The following is a 25018-nucleotide window of genomic DNA, read 5'->3' on the forward strand; positions in this document are numbered from 1 at the left end:
CGGCCTACCCCGGCAAAACCCGGACGACACTGGGCCAGTTGTGCGCCACTCTATGGGACTCCCAATCACGGCCGGAAGTGATGCAGCCTGGATTTACAAACTTAGGTTTATGCTCTAACGCCAGATAAAAAGTTATGAAAGAAAAACCTCAACGTGGCAATAGCCTATAGATACGAATTGCACAAGAAATATACATCTATGGATTTGTATGCATTGTTTTCTCTTTGTTCAACCTGCCCGTCTTTCATCCGCACACAATTTCATGACCCTAAACACTATAACGTTTGTCTGTTGGCTAGGAGCAATATGGAGGGAGGGATGGAAGGGTGGAGAGATGGAGGGATGTCGGATGGAGAAGGAGGAGGTGGGGAATGATATTAGATGGAGAAAGAGAGGGATGAGAGAGAGAGGATAGGTCACGTGACATGATTAGAAAAAACTCCTGACCTTACCTCTGGATGTAGGCTGCTGGGTGCACCATCAACTATTGGCCATAGGGTGGCAGTGTAACGCTGTTAATATTACAGTATTATACCACAGAGTGCAACATACAGTACAGTAGATTCCACTCCGGGCCCTATAGCCAGCCACAGATGTTCACCTCACACGCAGCTGCTGAACTATGATACCAATATGAAAGCTTTGAGTGTTAGAGAAAGGTGGAATGATGCTAAAAATGTATGCCCAAATTGAAAGGCAGAGACGTTAACCTCATTGAGCATTCTGCACTGTGCTCTTGCAGTCATCTTTGCAGGATGGCCACTCCTAGGGAGAGTAGCAACAGTGCTGAACTTTCTCCATTTATAGAGAATTTGTCTTACCGTGGACTGATGAACATCAAGGCTTTTAGAGATACTTTAGTAACCCTTTCCAGTTTTATGCAAGTCAACAATTCTTAATCTTAGGTCTTCTGAGAACTCTTTTGTTCGAGGCATGGTTCACATCAGGCAATGCTTCTTGTGAATAGCAAACTCAAATTTTGTGATTGTTTTTTATAGGGCAGGGCAGCTCTAACTAACATCTCCAATCTCATCTCATTAATTGGACTCCAGGTTAGCTGACTCCTGACTCCAATTAGCTTTTGGAGAAGTCATTAGCCTAGGGGTTCACATACTTTGTCCAACCTACACTGTGAATGTTTAAATGATGTATTCAATATAGACAAGAAAAATAAACTAATAACACACAAATTATTGTAAGCACACTGTGTTTGTCCATTGTTGTGACTTAGATCAAGATCAGATCAAATTTTATGACAAATGTATGAAGAAATCCAGGTAATTCCAAAGGGTTCACATACTTTTTCTTGTCACTGTACCTCTTCTATTCATTTACTGCCCATAATGTCTATAAACACCTTCATATACATAGATATTTATATTCCAGACTCTGACATTGCTCTTTCTAATATTTCTCAATTCCTTTATTTTTCCGTTTTGGATTCGAGTGTATTTGCATGTATTGTTAGGTATTACTCCACTTTTGGAGCTAGGAACATAAGCATTTCGCTACACCCACGATAACATCTGCTAAATGTGTCTACGAGACCAATAAGATTTAGATAGAGGCATAGAGAAATAATGAGAGATAAACACATCAATAGTCTACAGAAATTGATACATCGCTACATAGATTTCACTTAAGAAGAATCCTAGAGTGTCAGCTAAAGACTTACGGAACTCCCTGGAACATGCAAACATCTCTGTTGATGAGTCTACGATACGAAAAACACTAAACAAGAATGGTGTTCATGGGAGGACACCACGGAAGAACCTATTGCTGTCCCAAAAAAACATCGCTGCATGTCAGAAGTTAGCAAAAGAGCACCTGGATGTTCCACAGCGCTATTGGCTAAATATTCTGTGGACAGATTAAACTAAAGTTGAGTTGTTTGGAAGGAACACACAACACTATGTTGGAGAAAAAAAAGGTACAGCACACCAACATCAAAACCTCATCCTAACTGTAAAGTATGATGAAGTATGATGAAGGAAGCATCATGGTTTGGGACTGCTTTGCTGCCTCAGGGCCTGGACAGCTTGCTATCATCGACCGAAAAATGAATTCCCAAGTTTATCAAGACATTTTGCAGGAGAATGTAAGGCTATCTGTCCGCCAACTGAAGCTCTACAGAAGTTGGGTGATGCAACAGGACAACGACCCAAAACACAGAAGTAAATCAACAACAGAATGGCTTCAACAGGAAGAAAATATGCCTTCTGGAGTGGCTCAATCAGAGTCCTGACCTCAACCCGATTGAGATGCTGTGGCATGACCTCAAGAGAACGGTTCACACCAGACATCCCAAGAATATTGCTGAACTGAAACAGTTTTGTAAAGAGGAGTGGTCCAAAATTCCTCCTGACCGTTGTGCAGGTCTGATCGGCAACTACAGAAATGTTTGATTGAGGTTATTGCTGCCAAAGGAGGGTGAACCAGTTATTAAATCCAGGGGATCACATACTTTTCCCACCCTGCACTGTGAATGTTTACACTGTGTGTTCAATAAAGACATGAAAACCTATAATTGTTTGTGTTATTAGTTTAAGCAGACTGTTTGTCTGTTGTGATGTAGATGAAGATCAGATCAAATTGTAGGACCAATTTATGCAGAAATTCAGGTAATTCCAAAGGAAGTGGATAAAACAGTATGTAAACATTATTAAAGTGACCAGTGTTCAATGACTACATATGTAGGGCAACAGTCTAAGGTGCAGGGTTGAGTACCGGGTGGTATATAGTAACAATGACTAAAGTTCAGGGCAGGGTACTGGGTGGTATCCGGATAGTAACAATGACTAAAGTTCAGGGCAGAGTACTGGGTGGTATCCGGATAGTAACAATGACTAAAGTTCAGGGCAGGGTACTGGGTGGTAGCCGGATAGTAACAATGACTAAAGTTCAGGGCAGGGTACTGGGTGGTATCCGGATAGTAACAATGACTAAAGTTCAGGGCAGGGTACTGAGTGGTATCCGGATAGTAACAATGACTAAAGTTCAGGGCAGGGTACTGGGTGGTATCCGGATAGTAACAATGACTAAAGTTCAGGGCAGGGTACTGAGTGGTATCCGGATAGTAACAATGACTAAAGTTCAGGGCAGGGTACTGGGTGGTATCCGGATAGTAACAATGACTAAAGTTCAGCGCAGGGTACTGGGCGGAGGCCGGCTAGTGGTGACTGTTTAACAGTCTGATGGCCTGGAGATAGAAGCTGTTTTTCAGTCTCTCAGGTCCCAGCTTTGATGCACCTGTACTGTCTCCGCCTTCTAGATGGTAGCGGGGTGAACAGGCCGTGGCTCGGGTGGCTGAGTTCCTTGATGATCTTCTAGATGGTAGTGGGGTGAACAGGCCGTGGCTCGAAGTGGCTGAGTTCCTTGATGATCTTCTTGGCCTTCCTGTGACCCCGGGTGCTGTTTATTTCCCTACCTATCTCTCCTCCTTCTGACTATGGAGTTTATAGGGATTGTATGTCATAAGATTCCCAGGTCCCCCATAACCAGGCAACATCATCATCCTTCATTTGCAGTAGTTTTGTCAAGAACGAACAAAGAGGAGACAGGAGGACAAGTGGTGCTGTAGCAGTGAGAAGGGGAGGGAGAGCAGGGTGGCCATGAAGACACATATGTTCCTCAGATTACACAGACCCAGAAATAATTAAAAAACAAATCCAATTTTGATAAACCCCCATATCTTTTAGAGGGGGAGATAAAGGGGGAGAGAGGGGGGGAGAGAGAGAGGGAGAGAGAGGGGGGGAGAGAGAGGGGGAGAGAGAGAGGGAGAGAGAGGGGGGAGAGGGGGGGAAGAGAGAGAGAGAGAGAGAGTGCAACATCGGGAGATGGGTGAGCCAGCCAGCAGGAGCCAACGAGAGAGATTGATGTGTTCAGCCAATCAGCAATGCAGCAGCAATTAGATAATAGCTCTGAATCAGCACACTGATGCTTTTAACCGCCCCATTATAGATTAGCCTGAGAAAGCTATTTCTCTCTCTCCCCCTCCTCTCCTTCCCACCCTCCATCCTTCCATCCTTTCCTCTACCTCTCTCCCTGCCTCTGGTAAGGCTCTTTCTCTCCCTGCCTTTTTCTCTCTTTCCCTTTTCAGCCTAAAGGAGCTCCTTTTCTGTCTCTTTCCCTCCTCTCTCCCTCCATCCCTCCCTCTCTCACTCCAGGCCACCACTCTGAGAGCTAGCTAAGGGCTGTAGATATATGGATCCCGTGGTGCTGATGGGGCCATGGTGAAGCTCGCTTATTTAGAACAGAACCACTCAACGTTCAGCCAGAGTAGTTCTCTCCCTGGGACACAGAGGGCCGAAATAGAGCCTCTTTATCCAAAGAATGCCTTCCCTTCCTCCTTCTAAGCCAGGGTATTTCTCTCCCTGGGAGAGAGCGAGCAGTAATAGGGCCTCCTTGTGGGTTCATGTGGGGCTATAGAGCCTAACATACTGATTCCATACATGGGTGAAATTGTCTTCGGGTGTTGTGTTTTTTTTAGTAGACTTTTTGATGGTGTTTAAGGTGAGCGGTGGCCGAGGTGGTTCCGTCTCCAGCTCTACTAATCGTAGAAAATGATTATTTGAAGGTCCGTTTTATTGTTGATTTACCTTGGCTCATTTGTCCTGTTACTGTATGTAGCCTGTGGGGTTACAGAGACAGAGATCTTATGTGGAGTCTTGTATGAGAGAGTATGTATGGAGTTTTGTTGGTGGTTTCTAAGGTCCATTTTCATTATTTAGTTTCTCGTCTCAGTTGCACTGTTGCTGTGTGTAGCCAGGCAATGAAGCTAGTCACAACGACAATGGCATTACAGACAGTGTAACAGGACCTTCTGTTGTGTGAATACTAACAGCTGTGTGACATGGTCAGTGTGTCCTTTAGTGGGATACAAAACAGCCCGCCTAGGTCAGCCGTACAAAGCCAGAAGGCTGGAGAGTGGGATGGAGGATAGTCATTTCCAAAATAACACACTCTCTCTCTCTCTCACACACACACACACACACACACACACAATAGGATGTGAGGATACACACATGCATGCGCATGGACACTCATCTTATAATTTCTCTCACTTTTTACCCTCTTTCCCTTTCTCTACCCTCATTTTCTCCATTTCTGTTTCCTACTCCTCTCCAACCTCTCCCTCCCGCTTTTCACTGCTCTCCTTTCCCTCCCTCCCTTTATCCCTGCCCTCTCCACCTCTATTGCATTACGTATACTTCTCACCAACCTGAATCTCTTCTCTCTCTCTCTCTCTCTCTCTCTCTCTCTCCTCCCTTCCCTTCTGCCTCTCCCCCTTCCTTTATCTGTACAGACTCCATCTCCGTTGCCTATTCCTCTCCAACCTGAATGTCTCCTCCTCTCTGTCTGTGTTTGTGTAATGGGTAATAGTTGTGATTGAGTTAGGGTGAATTAATAGCTGTGCTGTGGGAGAGGCTCCATATTTTAGCCTCCAAGGAGACAGATAATCAATGACAACTGCATTAGAAAAACCCAGGAAGCATTCACGGTCGTTCAACCTTGCACGGCTTGCCTTTTGCTCTACCTCTTACGCGCATAGACATACACACCGGCCAGTTTATTAAGTACACCCATCTAGTACTGGGCCAGACCCCTTTGCCTCCAGAACAGCCTGAATTCTTCAGGGTATGGATTCTACAAGGTGTCGGAAACGTTCATTGTTCAATTGGTATCAAGGGACCTAACGTGCGCTAGGAAAGCATTCCCCACACCAGTACACCACCACCGCCAGCCTGCAGTATGAGAGGAAAGGCAGGGTTCACTTCCCCTCTCGTCCATTAAACAGACAAACAGCCAGTAATGTTTTATTACACAATTGATCCGACCGGGAATAAATTATCTCCACTGGTGCCGCCGCTGGCATTTATAGGTTACCTCCCAAATGGCACCCTATTCCCTTTTAGTGCACTGCTTTTGACCAGAGCCCTATGCGGGATAGGGTACCATTGAGGATGCAGCCTTGGTGCAGGCTCTGTCCCATACTGATGATGTCATACAATACTGTACAGTAAGGGCAGCGCAAAGCAGTGTGAAATAAGAGAGAGTGCAGAGTCAGTAACATAAAATAATGATATTAAAATGGAGCCTTTTAAGTTGGTGATTTGGCTGAAAGGAAATGTATTGAGGACCAGTTATAGCCCTCTCTTGTCATGTTTATAATATGTATCTAGCCAGTTGGTGTGAAATGTGTGTTTGAGCCCGTGCAAGGGTGTGTGTGCATGTGTGTGTGTGTCTCTGAAGGACAAGAATGTCAAAGCGTTTTAGCGACGTGCCCTCAGGAGAAAGGAGAAAGGAGAAAGAGAGAGAGAGAGAGAGAGAGAGAGAGAGAGAGGCTGACCAGACGAGTCTAGGCACTCTCCTTAATTAGCAAATACTTCTCTGCCCTCCCTGAACTCAGCAGTATTGACCAACCTAGTCCATCTCTCTCTCACACACCCATTTCTCATCAACGGTGTGCCCCTCCCTCTCTTGTCCAGTCTCAAGATTGACTGGAGGAAATTCATTACGTGCACACACAGAGAGAGAGAGAGCGTGAGTGCGGGAAGAGATTGTGAGAGATACTACTCCTATTCTTACTGACAGTAACAATCAGTAACAGTCTAGTGCAGGCCACAGAGGGCGGAGAGGAAAACATGCATGAGCAAGGAGCCATTCTGAACAAAAGTATTGGACCACACTTACACATGCTTGGCCCTCATCTGGCTGCAGGTCACCAGTGGCTGGGTGTGCCGTGGTCCTGGTGATGGCATTGGCGGCAGTGTTCCTCCTCCAGTAGCCACCTCAGAGTTCTTCTTCTCTGAGGTTTATTGGCGGACTACACTCAAGGTGTATTGCCGCCACTGTGCGGGGTAGTAAAAAATACCCCCCCCCCACAAAAAAAGTGGTTTGGATGAAAAAAATTGAATAAAACATAAATAAAATTCATGCCACTACCCTGAATTTCAAACAAAATCTGTACTATTCAGATAGTACAGATATTCAGATAGTACAGGCTCGGGAGGGAGGGAGGGGACCTCTTCATTCAGTACTCCCTGTAACATTTCAGCTGTAAAGTTCTGGAGATCCAGAAATGTATTTGCCGCCTTCACAATGATGTCTAGCTTCTTTTATTTTTTATTAGTTTGACTAGTGGAATTTATCACTTGCACTATAAACGCCACCTTCTTCACTATTAATATGTCAGTATACTTTTCCTGCATGTCATTCACTGCAGACTGTGGGACATCCACTACCATCTCCTCTCTACTCACCCCTTCAGCTATTTTCACTGTCTCCACATAGGAGACCTGCTGGATGGCCCTGATCCTAGCTACTGCGACCTCCTTCATCCGTACAGGGCACTCCGGGAACTCGGGAACGTGATTCCCATCACAATTACAACAACATTCTTCATCTGACTCTTCATCGACTACATATTTATTCCTTCGACAAACACTTGCCACGTGTCCAAACTTTTTACAATGGTAACAATGCAACGGTTTCTGTACATACGATCTCACCGCATATCTTACCTACCCAGGTTTTACATAAGTTGGGAGAACCACTTCACCAAACGACAGTAAAACCGATTCCTTCCGTCTATCGTTCGAATCAATCGACGTGCATCTACCACTCCTGGAATGTTATCCCTAAACCACACAGTCTTTACGTCCAACGAAACACCAGAGATGACACCTTTAACCGGTGCCCTACTCTGAAAGTCATAGCTTTCCACCTCATATGTCGACATCTTGTTGAGCCAAAGAGCTTTCTCCTTTTACGCTGTTGACATACACGAAATCAGCATCATACCACTCCAGGTCACTTTGATTTGTTTAACACTTTTTTGGTTACTACATGATTCCATCTGTGTTATTTCATCGTTTTGATGTCTTCACTATCATTCTACAATGTAGAAAACAGTACAAATAAAGAAAAACCCTTGAATGAGTAGGTTTGTCCAAACTTTTGACTGGTACTGTATAGTATGACTCAATGCAGTTGTAGGGTTACAGTACCATTGACACAATATTACAATCAAATCTAATTTTATTCGTCACATGCTTCAATAAACAATGGGTGTAGACTAACAGTGAAACGCTTACTCATAGGCCCTTCCCAACAATGCTGAGAGAAAGAAAATAGAGAAATATTAGAAAAGTAAAACAGGTAATAATAAATACACAATGAGTAACGGTACCAGTACCAAGTTGATGTGCAGGGGTACGAGGTAATTGAGGTAGATATGTACATATAACTAGGAATAAAGTAACAGATAATAAACAGTAGCAGCAGCGTATGTGATGAAGTCAAAACAGTGCAAAAAGGGGTCAATGCAGATAGTCCGGGTAGTTATTCTGTTAACTATTTAGCAGTCTCATGGCTTGGTGGTAGAAGCTGTTCAGGGCCCTGTTGTTTCTAAACTTGGTGCATCGGTACCGCTTGCCTTGCGGTGGCAGAAAGAACAGTCTATGACTTGGGTGGCTGGAGTCTGAGAGGGCATTCCTCTGACACCGCCTGGTATAGAGGTCCTGAATGGCAAGCAGCTCGGCCCCAGTGATGTACTGGGCTGTACGCACTATCCTCTGTAGGGCTTTCTGGTCGGATGCCAAGCAGTTGCCATGCCAAGCGGTGATGCAGCCAGTCAAGATGCGCACAATGGTGCAGCTGTAGAACTTTTTGAGCATCTGAGGGCCCATGCCAAATCTTTTCTGCCTTGTTGTGCCCTCTTCACGACTGTGTTGGTGTGTGTTGACCATGATAGATCCTTAGTGACTGGACACCGAGGAACTTTGAAGCTCTCGACCCGCCCCACTACAGCCCTGTTGATGTGTATCGGGGCGTACTCGGCCCTCCGTTTCCTGTAGTCCATGATCAGCTCCTCTGTCTTGCTGACATTGAGGGAGAAGTTGTTGTCTCTGACCTCCTCCCTATAGGCTGTTTCATCATCATCAGTTATCAGGCCTACTGCCCTCTTATTACTACTAATAGTATGTCATGTGAATAAAGCAATTAGATTTTGAAAGAGAGACAGATTTAGAAGAAGAAAAAAATCTGAAATACAAATATCAGAACATCATATCAGCCTACATACCAAGTGTGGCCAGTGTACTGGCAAGTGTATTGGGAAGCAAACCCTTGTTATTCATGAAGAATAAATGCCTATGGGATAGCTGCGTTTCTTCTCGCGAGAGTTTCTTTGAGTAGCCTACCCCTTTTCCTTTTTTTCCACATTCGTGGAAGAGCTTTATCAGTGGCAGTCTCCCCCTGTCGTCATAACAGCATAGTACGGCTCTGACACTACCTCCACTCAATACGAGGGGCACAATAAACAGAAGACATCTGTGTCTGACATCGAGGCAGCGAAGACCGTAATTTAAACCGCGCGTCTTCGCTCCCCAACTAGAAACCCTCCTCACCCCATGAACGGTGCCGGTGACACGGGGTTTAACGTCCTCTAAAGACGGTGACAGGGCGAGGAGGGAAGGTTGCCTTCCGGGGGAATCATCGAAGCAGCAGCTGAAGCAGGGTTGGTTTGGTTTTGACCACTGGAGGACCCACCACTAACTAGCTGGGTAAGGTAAAACGCACAGCATGAACCCAGCCACGCGCTCCGCTCCTCTCGAGCTCTGTCCGTGCGTGCATCAGCAGGCTGCTGCGTCTTGTCCTTTTATAGATATTTTGCTAGAAATGTCTCGATCTAGTCTCGCGCCTCTGTCAGTCCCGTCAGTGAGTGAAATGGAATTGGAACATTCGAATCGGGATATGAATTAAATTCACCCAGGCATCATGATCATGCAATTGGACATGGTGAGGTATAGTGGTTGACGGTGCGTATATCTGTGGTGGTAGGATATAGACTACCGTGCTGATGCTGTTGCGTGTGTGACGCGCCTTCCATGGCGAGACCACCGAGCGAGACGCATGTGTGTTTGTTGAGGTTCCTCGCCTCGCGCACATCTGTTTGGTTGGGGACCGCAGAAGGTAGCCGATGTCTCGTATATCGTGTTTTTAATAGATTTCATAGACAATACAGTGGACGACGTGGTGTTTACACGAACACCGACGCTGCATTGGAAACGCAGCAAATTATGAGCTAGCGTTATTATTATGGTCCAAATGCAATTGTTGCGAATCGGATGAAACCAGTTTGATGAGAAACATGGCATTTGTAGGCCTAATCAGTGTTTATTATAGGTCTATTATTATTGTTAATAATAATGTATTATTATTATTATTATTATTATTGTACTTGCATTATTACGCGACTATGGCAGCCAGTTTCATAGCCTAGACCTAGTAGCCTGATTGCTGTGATCTTGTGCCATGTTGGACAGATCAACACACACAGATAGCGAGAGAGAGATTTCCTGAACTGGCCATGTCACAAATGTCTGAGGTCTGTTTACTTCAGCTGGCTGGATGGGTTAGCTTGATAACCGTTACCAGAGCCATCCTGTGTGTGTGTGTGTGTGCTTGTGTGTGTGTGTGTGTGTGTGTGTGTGTGTGTGTGTGTGAGAAAGAGAGAGAGAGAGAGAGAGAGAGAGAGAGATGCTCTCCTTGATGTTGCATAACGACTGTCTGTGGCATTGCTGTCAAAATAAGATGGCATGGTTTCCTGCCATAATGCCATATCATCTTCAGACTAGACTATACATCTAGTCTACCTATGTGCCGGAATCATGTTATGGCCTTATTACCAGATAATGAATAGGGCAATTCCACGGTAACGGAATTATGCTTTGACTCAGTTTTTTCACTTTAAAATGTATGCCAAACAAAAACCAATGATTTGAAAGTAGAGCAAACCATACAACTCTATGCACAAGTAGTACTTTTAAACATTTCCACTGAAACATTTGCACAAACAAATTTAGTGGAAGAACTTTGCAGATGCAAACTTTGGTAATGGAATTAGGGTAAAATCTCCCTCAGGATTCTATGCGACTACATTTTCCAAAAACTCTGTTAAATATCTGCTCCGAATTAAGATTTAAAGATGTTTTTTTAATTATATGATTTAACTAGGCAAGTCAGTTAAGAACAAATTCTTATTTACAATGACCGTCTAGGAATTGTGGGTTAACTGCCTTGTTCAGGGGCAGAACGACAGATTATTACCTTGTCAGCTCAGGGATTTGATCTAGCAACCTTCCGGTTACTGGCCCAACGCTCTAGCCACTAGGCTACCAGTCGCCCCAATTCAAAGATGTCTGCAGAAAGAATGGGGTGTCAGCTATGACATGGCACCTTGAGTTTGGAAAAATCTAATTTTGTTACTGAACTACAGTAAGTGAAGTGGCTTTACACCCGGTTAACAGAATTATGGAAATGGTTTACATCATGGGTCCCTGATCTGTACTATACAGAAATGCATAATCAGGTTTCACAAATTTGGACATCACAGTGCAGCACAGCAGAGCACAGTAGAGTACAGTGCAGTATAATACAGCACAGCAGAGTAGGGTAGGGTAGAGTTCAGTACAGTGCAGTAGAAGAGTACAGTATAGTAGAGTATAGCAGTATAGTCAAGTACAATACAATATACTGTACTCTACTGTATTATGCTACATTTTCTTTACTCTACTTTATTGTACTGTACTGTACTGTACCACTGTATTGTCTTGTACTGTTCTTGACTGAGCTCTACTCACTGTACTGTACTGTGCTATCCAAACTTGTGAAACATACAGTACCAGTCAAAAGTCTGGACACACCTACTCATTCAAGGATTTTTCTTTATTTTGTATATTTTCTACATTGTATAATAATAGTTAAGACATCAAAACTATGAAATAACACATGGAATAATGTTGTAACCAAAAAAGTGTTTAACAAATCAAAATATATTTTATATTTGAGATTCGAAATTGCCTTGATGACAGCTTTGCACACTCTTGGCATTCTCTCAAACAGCTTTATGAGGAATGCTTTTCCAACAGTCTTGAAGGAGTTTGCACATATGCTAAGTACTTGTTGGCTGCTTTTCCTTCACTCTGTGGTCCAACTCAACCCAAACCATCTCAATTGAGTTGAGGTCGGGTGATTGTGAAGGCCAGGTCATCTGATGCAGCACCATCACTCTCCTTCTTGGTCAAATAGCCCTTACGCAGCCTGGAGGTGTGTTTTGGGTCATTCTCCTGTTGAAAAACAAATGATAGTCCCACTAAGCGCAAACCAGATGGGATGGCGTATCGCTGCAGAATGCTGTGGTAGCCATGCTGATTAAGTGTGCCTTGAATTCTAAATAAATCACTGACAGTGTCACCAGCAAAGCACCCCCACACCATCCCACCTCCTCCTCCATGCTTCACGGTGGGAACCACACATGCAGAGATCATCTGTTCACTCACAAAGATACTTTGGTTGGAAACAAAAATCTCAAATTTGAACCAAAGACACAGATTTCCACCGGTCTAAAGTCCATTGCTCGTGTTTCTTGGCCCAAGCAAGTCTCTTCTTCTTATTGGTGTCCTTCAGTAGTGGTTTCTTTGCAGCAATTCAACCATGAAGGCCTGATTCACACAGTCTCCTCTGAACAGTTGATGTTGAGATGTGTCTGTAACTTGAACCCTGTGAAGAATTTATTTGGGCTGCCGCAGAGGTAACTTTGGGTCATCCTTTCCTGTCTTCATGAGAGCAAGTTTCATCAGCGCTTGATGGTTTTTGCGACTGCACTTGAACAAACTTTCAACGATTTAGAAGTTTTCCGGATTGACTGACCTTCATGTCTTAAAATAATGATGGACTGTTGTTTCTCTTTGCTTATTTGAACTGTTCTTGCCATAATATGGATTTGGTCTTTTACCAAATAGGAGTATATTCTGTATACCTCCCCTACCTTGTCACAACACAACTGATTGGCTCAAACGCATTAAGACGGAATGGAATTCCACAAATTCATTTTTAACAAGGCACACATGTTAATTGAAATGTATTCCAAGTGACTACCTCATGAAGCTGGTTGAGAAAATGCCTCATGAAGCTGGTTGAGAGTGTGCAAAGCTCTCATCAAGGCAAATGGTGGCTACTTTGAAGAATCTAAAATCTAAAATATTTTTTGATTTGCTTTACACTTTTCTGGTTACTACATGATTCCATATGTGTTATTCCATAGTTTTGATGCCTTCACGAATTTTCTACAATGTAGAAAATAGTTGAGTAAAGAAAAACCCTTGAATTAGTATAGTGGCTTGCGAAAGTATTCACCCCCTTGGCATTTTTCCTATTTTGTTGCCTTTCAACCTGGAATTAAAATTGATTTTTTGGGGAGTTTGTATCATTTGATTTACACAACATGCCTACCACTTTGAAGATTCAAAATATGTTTTATTGTGAAACAAACAAGAAGTAAGACAAAATACTGAAAACTTGAGCGTGCATAACTATTCACCCCCCAAAGTCAATACTTTGTAGAGCCATCTTTTGCAGCAATTACAGCTGCAAGTCTCTTGGGGTATGTCTCTACAAGCTTGGCACATCTAGCCATGGGGATTTTTGCCCATTCTTCAAGGCAAAACTGCTCCAGCTCCTTCAATTTGGATGGGTTCTGCTGGTGAACAGCCACTGCCTGTTCACCCCGCTATCATCCAGAAGGCGAGGTCAGTACAGGTGCATCAAAGCTGGGACCGAGAGACTGAAAAACATATTTTACCTCAAGGCCATCAGACTGTTAAACAGCCATCACTAACATTGGGTGGCCGCTGCCAACATACTGACTCAAATATCTAGCCACTTTAATAACAATAAATTGGATGTAATAAATATATCACTAGTCACTTTAAACAATGCCACTTTATATAATGTTTACATACCCTAAATTACTTATCTCAGATGTATATACTGTACTCTATACCATCTACTGCATCTTGCCTATGCCGCACGGCCATCGTTCATCCATATATTTATTGTACATATTCTTATTAATTCCTTTACACTTGTGTGTATAAGGTAGCTATTGAGAAATTCTTAGATTACTTGTTAGATATTACTGCACGGTCGGAACTAAAAGCACAAGCATTTCGCTACGCTCGCATTAACATCTGCTAACTATGTGTATGTGACCAATAAAATTTGATTTGATTTGGTGTACAGCAATCTTTAAGTCATACCACAGATTCTCAATTGGATTGAGGTCTGGGCTTTGACTAGGCCGTTCCAAGACATTTAAATGTTTCCCCTTAATTAAACCACTCGATTGTTGCTTTAGCAGTATGCTTAGGGTCATTGTCCTGCTGGAAGGTGACCCTCCGTCCCAGTCTCAAATCTCTGGATGACTGAAACAGGTTTCCCTCAAGAATTTCCCTGTATTTAGCGCCCTCCATCATTCCTTCAATTCTGACCAGTTTCCCAGTCCCTGCCGATGAAAAACATCCCCACAGCATGATGCTGCTACCACCATGCTTCACTGGGCATGGTGTTCTCAGGGTGATGAGAGGTGTTGGGTTTGCGCCAGACATAGCATTTTCCTTGATGGCCAAAAAGCTCAATTTTAGTCTCATCTGACCAGAGTACCTTCTTCCATATGTTTGGGGAGTCTCCCACATGCCTTTTGGCAAACACCAAACATGTTTGCTTATTTCTGTCTTTAAGCAATGGCTTTTTCTGGCCACTCTTCCGTAAAGCCCAGCTCTGTGGAGTGGACGGCTTAAAGTGGCCCTATGGACAGATACTCCAATCTCCGCTGTGGAGCTTTGCAGCCTCTTTGTTTGTTGTCTTTCCTTGCCTGGTCTGTGAGTTTTGGTGTGCGGCCCTCTCTTGGCAGGTTTGTTATGGTGTCATATTCTTTACATTTTTTAATAATGGATTTAATGGTGCTCCGTGGGATGTTCAAAGTTTCGGACATTTTTTTATAACCCAACCCTGATCTGTACTTCTCCACAACTTTATCCCTGACTTGTTTGGAGAGCTCCTTGGTCTTCATAGTGCCGCTTGCTTGGTGGTGCTGTCACGGGCGTCGTAAGGATTGGACCAAGGTACAGCGGGAACGTGTATACTCATCTTCTTTATTTATTGAAAAGGAAGAAAAAAAAACACGTATACAAAACAACGAACGACACTAAACAGTCCTGTCAGGTGCACAGACACAAAACAGGAGACAACTACCCACAAACCCCCATTGCACAAACACCCCTATACATAGGACCTTCAATCAGAGGCAACGAGGAACAGCTGCCTCCAATTGAAGGTCAATCAACAAACCCTAAACATAGAAGTAGAAAAACCTTTCTGAACATAGAAAAACACTAACCTAGAACATAGACCAAAAACCCTGGAACACTCTAAACAAACACCCCTCTTACATAACAACATAGCCCAACTAACCCCGAAACACTCTAAACAAACACCCCCTGCCACGTCCTGACCAAACTACAATAACAAATAACCCCTGTACTGGTCAGGACGTGACAGGTGCCCCTTGCTTAGTTGTGTTGCAGACTCTTTGGCCTTTCAGAACAGGTGTATATATACTGAGATCATGTGACCGATCATGTGACACTTAGATTGCACACAGGTGGACTTTATTTAACTAATTATGTGACTTCTGAAGGTAATTGGTTGCACCAGACCTTATTTAGGGGCTTCATAGCAAAGGGGGTGAATACATTTACACGCACCACTTTTCCGTTTTACATTTCTTTGAATTTTTTGCAACATGTTATTTTTGTTATTTCACTTCACCAATTTGGACTATTTTGTGTATGTCCGTTACATGAATTCCAAATAAAAATAAATTTAAATTACAGGTTGTAATGCAACAAAATAGGAAAAACACCAAGGGAGATGAATACTTTTGCAAGGCACTGTATGTGTCCAAACTTTTGACTGCTTCTGTACGTCTCTGATAGGTTCAGATTTGGTCCAGTCCGGTTTGTCTGTGGACGTTAACATCAAGGCCAGGGTTGACTGACCAAATTTCAACTACTTTTCAACGCCCGTGGACGTCCGGTGTCGGTCGGTGCTCAGTGGGTGAGGATGCTTGTTACAGTAAATGGAAAGAGATGGGGCTAATGGGTAGGTGGCAGTAAGAGCTGGGAGAGGTGACCTTCACTGGAGAATGAGAGAAAAAGGCAGAGAGAGAGAGGGAGGGGTTGTCCAGACTCAGACTGTTTTAACACTCTTGGTTTAACCACCAGACGACAGAAACAGAAAGAAAACACTTATGAGCTGAACATAACAGTATGCCAGTGGAACGGAGGACAGTAGCAGGTGACCCCTGTGGTTTGTGAGTATTAAGATTTCTCATTGTAGCCAAATTCAGCTGCAGTAATTCCATTACTGATTTTTAAGTAATTCCGTTACCAATTTTGTAACAGAGTTACACGTTTTAATCACGTAATAATTCATAAACAAAATGTATATAAGTAAAATCACTATAATTAATTGTTAGGTCTACCATTACCCGTTACTTCTCTGAACTTTCATTATCCTCCCTCCATGTAAAGATACGTGGGTTTTTGGTAACACAATTACAAGCCAATATTTCTTAGACTTACAGAAGGTAAACAATTTCTCCAAAACTAAATGTGTGTTGATATTAGTTGGCAGGGGTCTTTACATTTAACATGATTGTTTTGATGTATTTCTGATACATTTTAAGACTTTTTCTAGTAGATGTTTCCTAAGACCCATTTTCTATCTGTTTATCCAGAAATCAAAGCCTTTACTTATGCCGCACTTTTAAGATGGAAAAAGGTTGAAAAAATGTATCTATGCCCAAAATATAGACTCTTAGCTTTCATTTGACACCCATTTCGTTATGCTCCTATGAACTTCACATGTTAGTGCTCATGGGTCCTTTTAGATGGAAATGCCCATAGGCTACTCCATAGAGAAAGACAGACAGACAGATTGATAGATAGGCCTACCGTCATTTCCAGACTATTAAGTGCACCTGAATATAAGCCGCACCCACTGAATTAAAAAAAAAACATTATTTTGAACATAAATAAGCCGCACATGCCTATAAGCCGCAGGTGCCTACTGGTACATTGAAACAAATGAACTTTGCACAGGCTTTAACGAAACACGGCTTGTAACAAAAATAAATAGGCTTTAAAGAAACACGGCTTGTAACAAAAATAAATAGGCTTTAACGAAACACGGCTTGTAACAAAAAATAAAAAATTAGCAGTAAGCTTTAATTGTCTTTTTGCACTGAGTCAATTCCTCACGCTGCTGTTTCCAACGTCTTATCATCGACTCATTAAGACCAAGCTCCCGTGCAGCAGCTCTATTTCCTTTTCCAACAGCCAGATCAATCGCCTTCAACTTGAAAGCTGCATCATATGCATTTCTCCGTGTCTTTGCCATGATGAGGGTGACAAAATGACTACCGTAATCAGAATGATGGGACGTTTGAGAGCGCTCGATTTAATCTAAACAGTAAACAAAAAAGTTGCTTGACCTTAACCCGTTCGGCAATTTCATTGGTCTAATGAAACCTTCATGCCGCCAAAAAACTGAGCACGTCACAGAATGTGTTTTTTTTAGAAAAAAAAAATTGAAAGCGGGAAAAATCCATATATTAGCAGCGTCATTGTTTAAGCCGCGAGGTTCAAAGCTGGGAAAAAAGTTGCGGCTTATAGTCCGGAATTTACGGTAGATTGATTGATAGATACTTTTGATTAAAAGCGTGAGGGGGTCGCACGCAACAACTGTCCATTTATTGCCCCTAGAATCGCTAAAAGACGCACCCCCAAAAAAACATCACAGACTCACGTGCACACTTAAAATATCACAATGTTAGTTAGCGAGGTTGGCTGTGGTATAGACTATTCAACTTTACTGGGGCGTAAAATTTGAACTAAACTTGAATAGTCGTTACATTGTTTAATCACTTATAGGCCTACAGTTTCATATTGGAAAATATGTCATCAAAAGATGACATCATCCATTGGGCTAAAACTGAACTATTTCATAGCCCCCTAGGGTCAACAGTTGTTGTTAGTTTGTTTTGGGAAGCATGCTTATTTGTAGAACATCACGCTGGTTCTGTTCCCCAGGCCCAAATCTATCTTCAATCGTTCTACTACATGTTGATACAATCTAGATAAGCCCACTCTGTCATTTGCTGCAGCAACCACTGTACTCCCTGGAGAGGTGGTTGGGCCTAATGGTATTTTCCTGATTGCACTCCGCCCAGGACCCTGCCTGCCCATCTCTAGTAGTCTAGTATTTGTTGTGATGAGTAGGCAATCTCATATTCAGATTCTATTTTATTCTAATCTACTCTACTCTCTCTACTATGATCCGTCTGATCCCGTAACCAGTTTTATCTTCAACGAAATAGGCCTATATTGGATAGCCAATCGACTCTTTGTACAGTATAATGCATGGTTGCCTACCTCCAATACCGTGTGTTTGTGTGTGTGCGTGTGTAAAGAGTCTGGTGGGGGAAACATTAGCCCTGCGAATCACGAAATGGAAAATTCCGGCGATTCCTGTGCCGCTTATCTTCCATGTCACCCAGAGTGACAGATTGGGGCGTGTTCCTCACTAAAGGCAAAGATGACTGTGTGTGTTTGTGTGTGCGTGAGCGAGTTTGTGCGTGCGTGCGTTTTGAGTATGTGTGTGTGTGAGTACGCAGACCCGCGAGCAATTGCGGCCCATCATGTGGAGTTCAGATTTTTTTGGGGCCCCTGTCAAAGTTCCCCATCCCTGATACAGATCAACATCAACATGGTCATTCATTACAAATGAACAAAGCTGAAATTATCCTAGATCTACATTACAGTACAGAAGTACTAGGCCACTGTCTCTCGCTATAAGGCTTATACAGTAGCTATGTTGCCTAACTTGTACTTTACAGTATAGTATGGCCGATATGGGCCTATCCACCGTCTCTCAAAAGCAAGACAGTGGAACTACTAGACCGATGACTGTACAGTGATGTCACCAGTGCCATTGCTGCTAGTGGCACTTGATCTCTCGTGCACTGTGTGTGTGTGTGTGTGTGTGTGTGTGTGTGTGTGTGTGTGTGTGTGTGTGTGTGTGTGTCGGGTGGATGGATAGATGGAATTGGAATGTATTCAGTCCCTTAGGGATATATACTGTGACAGTGTGTGTGTGTGGAGTTGAATTAAGATCGCATGAAGGAAGACATACAGGAAAAGCTCTAAGAACACATAATGGGTACAGAAAGAGATGGATAGAGATAAAGGAGAGACGGGGGAAGGAAAGAGAAAGATGGAGAGACAGAAGTGTGGGTATCGAATGGAGAGAGGATTAATAGGTCGAACAGGGAGTTTGCGTTAGCAGAAAGAGCGATGGACGGCGAGGAAAAACGAGAAGGGAGTAAGGAAGAGAGAGTGCTAGTGGGAGATGAAGAGAGGATCAGAGATAAGAGAGAGTGAGATATGGACATGGTGAAGGAAGAGAGAAAGAGAGAGAGGGAGGAGATAAAGAGACGGGGAGTGAAAAGAGAAAGAGGCCGCGGCAGAGGAGGGAGAGAAAAAGGGAGGAAGAGAGGAGGAGGAGGTAAAGAGATGGACAGAGAGGATGCAGTAGGTGGTGTGGGCCCAGCGTTTCCACAGCAACCAAGCCAGAGTTCACACTGAGGCTCAGGCAGAGAACGGGCGGGAGAGAGATGGCGAGGGCGAGAGAGAGCGAGGGAAAGGGAGCGACGGAGAGACGGAAGGAGAGAAAGAGGTAGACAGACGCCTGAGAGAAGAGCGCGTACGCATAACGTATATATGACGGCGGTGTAAACCCCCACACTGAAACATATCCCCCTGTGAACTTCATACACAGATTCCAGGAGCTAATTCTAGAACGGACACCCCTCTCATTCCCCTCTCCCCCTTCACTCCCCCTCCTCCTCCTCCTCCTCCTCCTCACCCCTCCCTCCCCCACTTCCGCCCCTCAGCTGTCCTTTCAGATATTAATAACTCAATTGAGACACCCAGGTTGTATCCCAAGTAGCTACCTATTCCCCTACTTTTCACTGGAGCCCTATTGAGTTCAGATGAAACATAGTGTGCTAAATAGAAGGGCTGGGAATTGCCAGGGACCTCACGATACGATATTATCGTGATACTTAGGTGCCGATACGATAATTATCGCGAGTCTCACGATTCTATACGTATTGCGATTCGATACTGGGTTTTTATTGCGATTCGAGGTTCCAAACGTATTGCTCAACATTTGTCTGCTGCGGGGGAAAAGAGAGAGCCATGAGAAAATGGGATTTGATCAGTCATGGAAATAAAAGTGCTGGGAAAAAATGGGCTCCCTATTTAAAAAGAAGATGGAGAACAAGCTATGAAGGAAACGTTTTGCTGCAGGTACAACTAGCGCAAAAATAGGGAATATGATGCAATTTGGGAAGCAGCCCCAGACTAGCCAACCTGCATCCTGTAGTCTTTCTTTGGCGCTACCAAGTATCTACCCAGACACAGATGCATTCTCAAACACACACACACACACACACACACACACACACACACACACACACACACACACACACACACACACACACACACACACACACACACACACACACACACACAATCTTACACACACATAAATCAAGCACACACACTCCTCTCACTCCTTCACCCCCCCCCCCTTAAGTCAGTCCTCACTTAGCTCATCCTACATTTGAGAGGAGTATAGGGTGTCCAGTCTACTGACTAGACATCATGAGTGTACTGTAGCCTGACCAGTGACCACACACACACACACACACACACACACACACACACACACACACTAGGGAGGGACACGGTTCATCTAATATCCGAACGGACGTTGGCATTCGATTACTTGAGTCAGTGTCTATTTTGACAATGAAAAAGCGTATAAATGAAATTAGATTATCCTTGTGACATTGTTACCTACAAGGATACACTATGTCATTTAAAACACCATGACATTTCAAATATATCACTGTTGCTTTTAGCCCAAACTACCGGTTGGTCAAGAGTCAAGATTTCTTTCATATTTTAACTATCTGAATATCACATTGTTTTCATGATATTAATGTCAAATGCCCATCCTTAACGCACACACACACGCACACACACAGTCACTAAGGCCTGTATTGTTTGCTGTGTGTGGGCTCATTCTAATGTCAATATCTTGAAATGGGTAACAATGGATTCCCTCAACGTGGTTCTCCTATGTCCTACTACAGTATTATACACTGAGTATACACAACATTAAGAACACTTGCCCTTTCATTGACAGACTGACCAGGTGAAAGCTATGATCCCTTATTGATGTCACTTGTTAAATCCAATTCAATCAGTGTAGTTGAAGGGGAGGAGACAGGTTAAAGAAGGATTTTTAAGCCTCGAGTCAATTGAGACATGGATTGTGTATGTGTGCCATGCAAGACAAAATATTTAAGTGTCTTTGAGTCAAGAACTGCAACGGTGCTGGGTTTTCATGCTCAAGAAGTTTCCCGTATATCAAGAATGGTCCACTCACCAAAGGACATCCAGTCAACTTGACACATCTGTGGGAAACATTGGAGTTGACATGGGCCAGCGTCCCTGTGGACCGCTTTCGACACCTTGTAGAGTCCACGCCCCGACGAATTGAGGCTGTTCTGAGGTCAACAGCGTAAGGGAAGGTGTTCCTAATGTTTGGTATACTCAGTGTACTGTATATACTGTATTGTATATATTGAGGTAGTTGAGTTTCCTTCAAGACTGAACATGGGCTATGTCCCAATTATCTCTCCTTCCTCCCAAAATGTGCAGTTGTTCCACTTAAATTCCTATCTGAAATCTATCTACTGAAGTACACACAGATTTACACACTCAAACCAAGCATTGATTCTAGGGATGAAAAAGACAACAGTGAATGCAGCTTACGTAGATTCTGCAGTGGCTCCGTGTCGAGGTCCTAATAAGTCCTTTGGTGCACTAATAATATCCAATAACCCACAAGGGAATATCAGTTTTCATCCACTGAGATCAATGGATACACGCATCACTTAAACATTTCTACAACGCACAACAATCATAGCATCAGAACATGTTCTCGCCTTCCACACTAGATACTCATGTATTGATTATACTTCCCGAAAAGTCTTCTCGTAAGTCATAAAGTCCCAGCTCTGTTCGTTGCAGGTTGGCGGGAGTCCCTTGAAATGGATTATTTCCAATGTCCCGCCGTTTAGTGGCGATAGGGAGTGTCGTTTTTAAATCCCTGAACGTGGTGGGGTAGGGGAGTGGGTCCTTTCCTGTCTTTTCATCTCTGCCATTGGCAGGCAGTTGATAAACTGCATTGGCCTTTGGATTGTAACCAGTGATTTGGTCAAATGACATGAAAATAGAGCTTTTTGGCCATGCACACTAGTGGTGGGTTTGGCGTTGGAAAACAAAAGCATAAGCCGAAAAGTACCTCATACCTACCGTAAAATATAGTGGTGGATCTTTGACGTTATGGGGCTAATTTGCTTCCACTGATCCTGGGGTCCTTGTTAAAGTACCTGGACATTTTAGAGAAAGAAGCAAGTACTAATCAAAATTCACAAAGAAATGGTTAATTGATCACAAAAATCGACATTTTGCAATGGCCATCTCAGTCTCCAGACTTGAACCCCATTGAAAACCTGTGGTTTGGAAAGATTCTGTATGGAGGAATGGTCTAAGATCCCTCCCAACATGTTCTCCAACCTCATAAAAGTCTTAGGAAAAAGTCATCCTCACAATGAGAGGGTGCTAGATTATTGAAAGCAGGGGGTGGCAATCATTTTTTTGTAATATACACTACTGTTCAAAAGTTTGGGGTGACTTAGAAATGTCCTTGTTTTTGAAAGAAAAGCACATTTTTCATCCATTAAATAACATAAAATTGTCAACAGTGAAGAGGCAACTCCGGGATGCTGGCCTTCTAGGCAGAGTTGCAAAGAAAAAGCCATATCTCAGACTGGCCAATAAAAAGAAAAGTATTATTTACTTTATACAGTCTTTTTTTGCTTGTCTTTATCAAGGGTGCCATTCATTTTGGACCTGACTGTATGTGATGATGCCATATAAGTGTACAGTTGGCCTGCATGAGAAGAGGATGCAGTGTGTGTGTGTGTGTGTGTGTGTGTGTGTGTGTGTGTGTGTGTGTGTGTGTGTGTGTGTGTGTGTGTGTGTGTGTGTGTGTGTGTGTGTGAGGGGATCGGGAGAGAGGTGACACCAACAAAAATAGAACAACATACAGCGAAGAGAAAGAGATCCGAAATAGTACACACACACACACGAACGCATGCATGTACGCACGCACACACGAATGTACGCACACACACACAGCTGCAGTGAAAGTCATGTACCCCTATCCCCGACTGTGACTCCCAAACTAATCCCATCGCTATGGCAACCATGCATCGCCAAAACAAAAACAACAACTTACAACCTCACAGGTTTGTGTGTGCGTGAGTGCATGTTAGCGCTTGCATGGCTGCGTGTGTCTGTGCATTTTAGAGATCCTTACAGTCATATCAGCACAGTTGGTTTGATTAATTCGATTCCTACGACTATAGGGTGCTTTGTGGTGTAGAGTTTCCTTCAATATTTAATATTGCTTAAGTTCTTTCCTTTCCATCGCCTCTTGTCCTCTTTCTCTAAACCCGACCTCACGCCGTTGCTTAGTAAATACCTACTTAGTAAATATCTACTTAGTAATTACCTGCTTAGTAAATACCTGCTTAGTAAATACTATCAAGCCCCACTGTTTTTTTTCCCCAAGCTCTCCCTCTTTCCAACACGCAACTCCCTTTCTTTCTCCATATATATCTGCTTGTATTTATATCCCTTTTTCTCTCTCCATCTCCCTCTCTCCTTTGTGTCATCTGTTCTCTGTCACTCTCTTTCTCCTAATCACGTTTCCTCTCTCTCGCCCCCCCCTCCCTCTGCTCCTCTCTCCTACAGATCTGAGGGACTCCAGACAGAACAGAGACCACACACCTCCGACTACCTAACATCAGAACCAAGAAGTAAACAATCAGCAAACAACAACAACAGCGCCATGCATACCTCCATCGTCTTCCTCCTCCCCTTCTTCCTCCTCTCTCTCCTCGCCTCCTCTTCTTCTTCCCAGAGTGACTCTCCGGAACTCATCGTCACCATGCGGGCAGGACGTGTCCGCGGCGTCCGCCTACCGACACCAGACCGGAGTCACGTGACCGCTTTCCTCGGAATCCCATTCGCGGAGCCCCCACTGGGCAAGAAGCGCTTCCGAAAGGCGGAGCCCAAGAAGCCATGGTCAGACTTGTTCGAAGCTAGCTCCTACCCCAACGCCTGCTACCAGTTCGTTGACACCTCTTTCCCCGGGTTCCAGGGAACCGAGATGTGGAACCCCAACAGGTTTACATTCCTTTTACATTTACATTTTCCAGGTTTCCGAGATGCGAAACTCTTAAGAGGTGTATTGTTTTGGACAACCTTTGTTTGGGTTCCAAATTGCGCTCTATTCCCTATTTAGTGCACTACTTTTGACCAGAGGAGTATACTACAAATCAGGTTTGAGGAGTTAGCAAGGTAATTTTAGTCAACTCTGAGTTTAATTTAGGATAACCCGTACCACGAAAGTGACTCACCTTTTAGCAAGGTATTTTTCAATGGCAACAAATCCTTCTGAACTAACCTGCTCCGGGGCGGGCTAACTCAGGGCTAACTTCATTTATCCCGAATGAAGTAACTGAGCCACAAATTGAGGACCAATGAAATCAGATTCCCTCCCTCTCACAAAGATTGCATCTTCATCCCCTTCATATTGTATTCATCAAATGTTTTTTTGTGTGTAAAAAAAATGGAATGTATCACATTGCACGTTTAGTAATGACAGAATGCATTTGAAACGTCACGCATGACTTAATACAGTAAATGTATAGTAGGTGGGGAAAAAAGATGCTTGTGTATTGATAAGCACACCAAATACGGCCTTAACAATATGTAATAACAGAAAGACAGCACTTATAAAAGTCTATTTCACACCGTAGCCTGCGAAATAACTTTTCTTTCATTTTGATTTTGGCACAAATGAAAATGTGTCCCTCACTCGCCCGTGGATTGATGTTTCAGCATTG

The 25018-nt window shown here is 43.4% G+C and overlaps 1 protein-coding gene across 2 annotated transcripts in view; it reads left to right on the top strand.

The window, feature by feature from the left end:
* The first annotated feature begins 9238 nt into the window (after positions 1-9238).
* Positions 9239-25018, top strand: part of ache (acetylcholinesterase (Yt blood group)) — a 30287-nt gene continuing 14507 nt past the window's right edge. The window contains exons 1-2 of one of the 2 annotated variants that reach the window (XM_029760595.1): positions 9239-9566; positions 23862-24296. In XM_029760595.1, the coding sequence (XP_029616455.1) occupies positions 23959-24296 (338 nt within the window). In that variant the 5' untranslated portion in view covers positions 9239-9566; positions 23862-23958. Of the gene's footprint in view, positions 9567-9744; positions 9822-23861; positions 24297-25018 lie in introns of those variants that run through there. The other variant, XM_029760596.1, reaches the window with a different exon arrangement.

This window comes from Salmo trutta, chromosome 8 (genome assembly GCF_901001165.1).
Source record: "Salmo trutta chromosome 8, fSalTru1.1, whole genome shotgun sequence".
NCBI lineage: Eukaryota > Metazoa > Chordata > Actinopteri > Salmoniformes > Salmonidae > Salmo > Salmo trutta.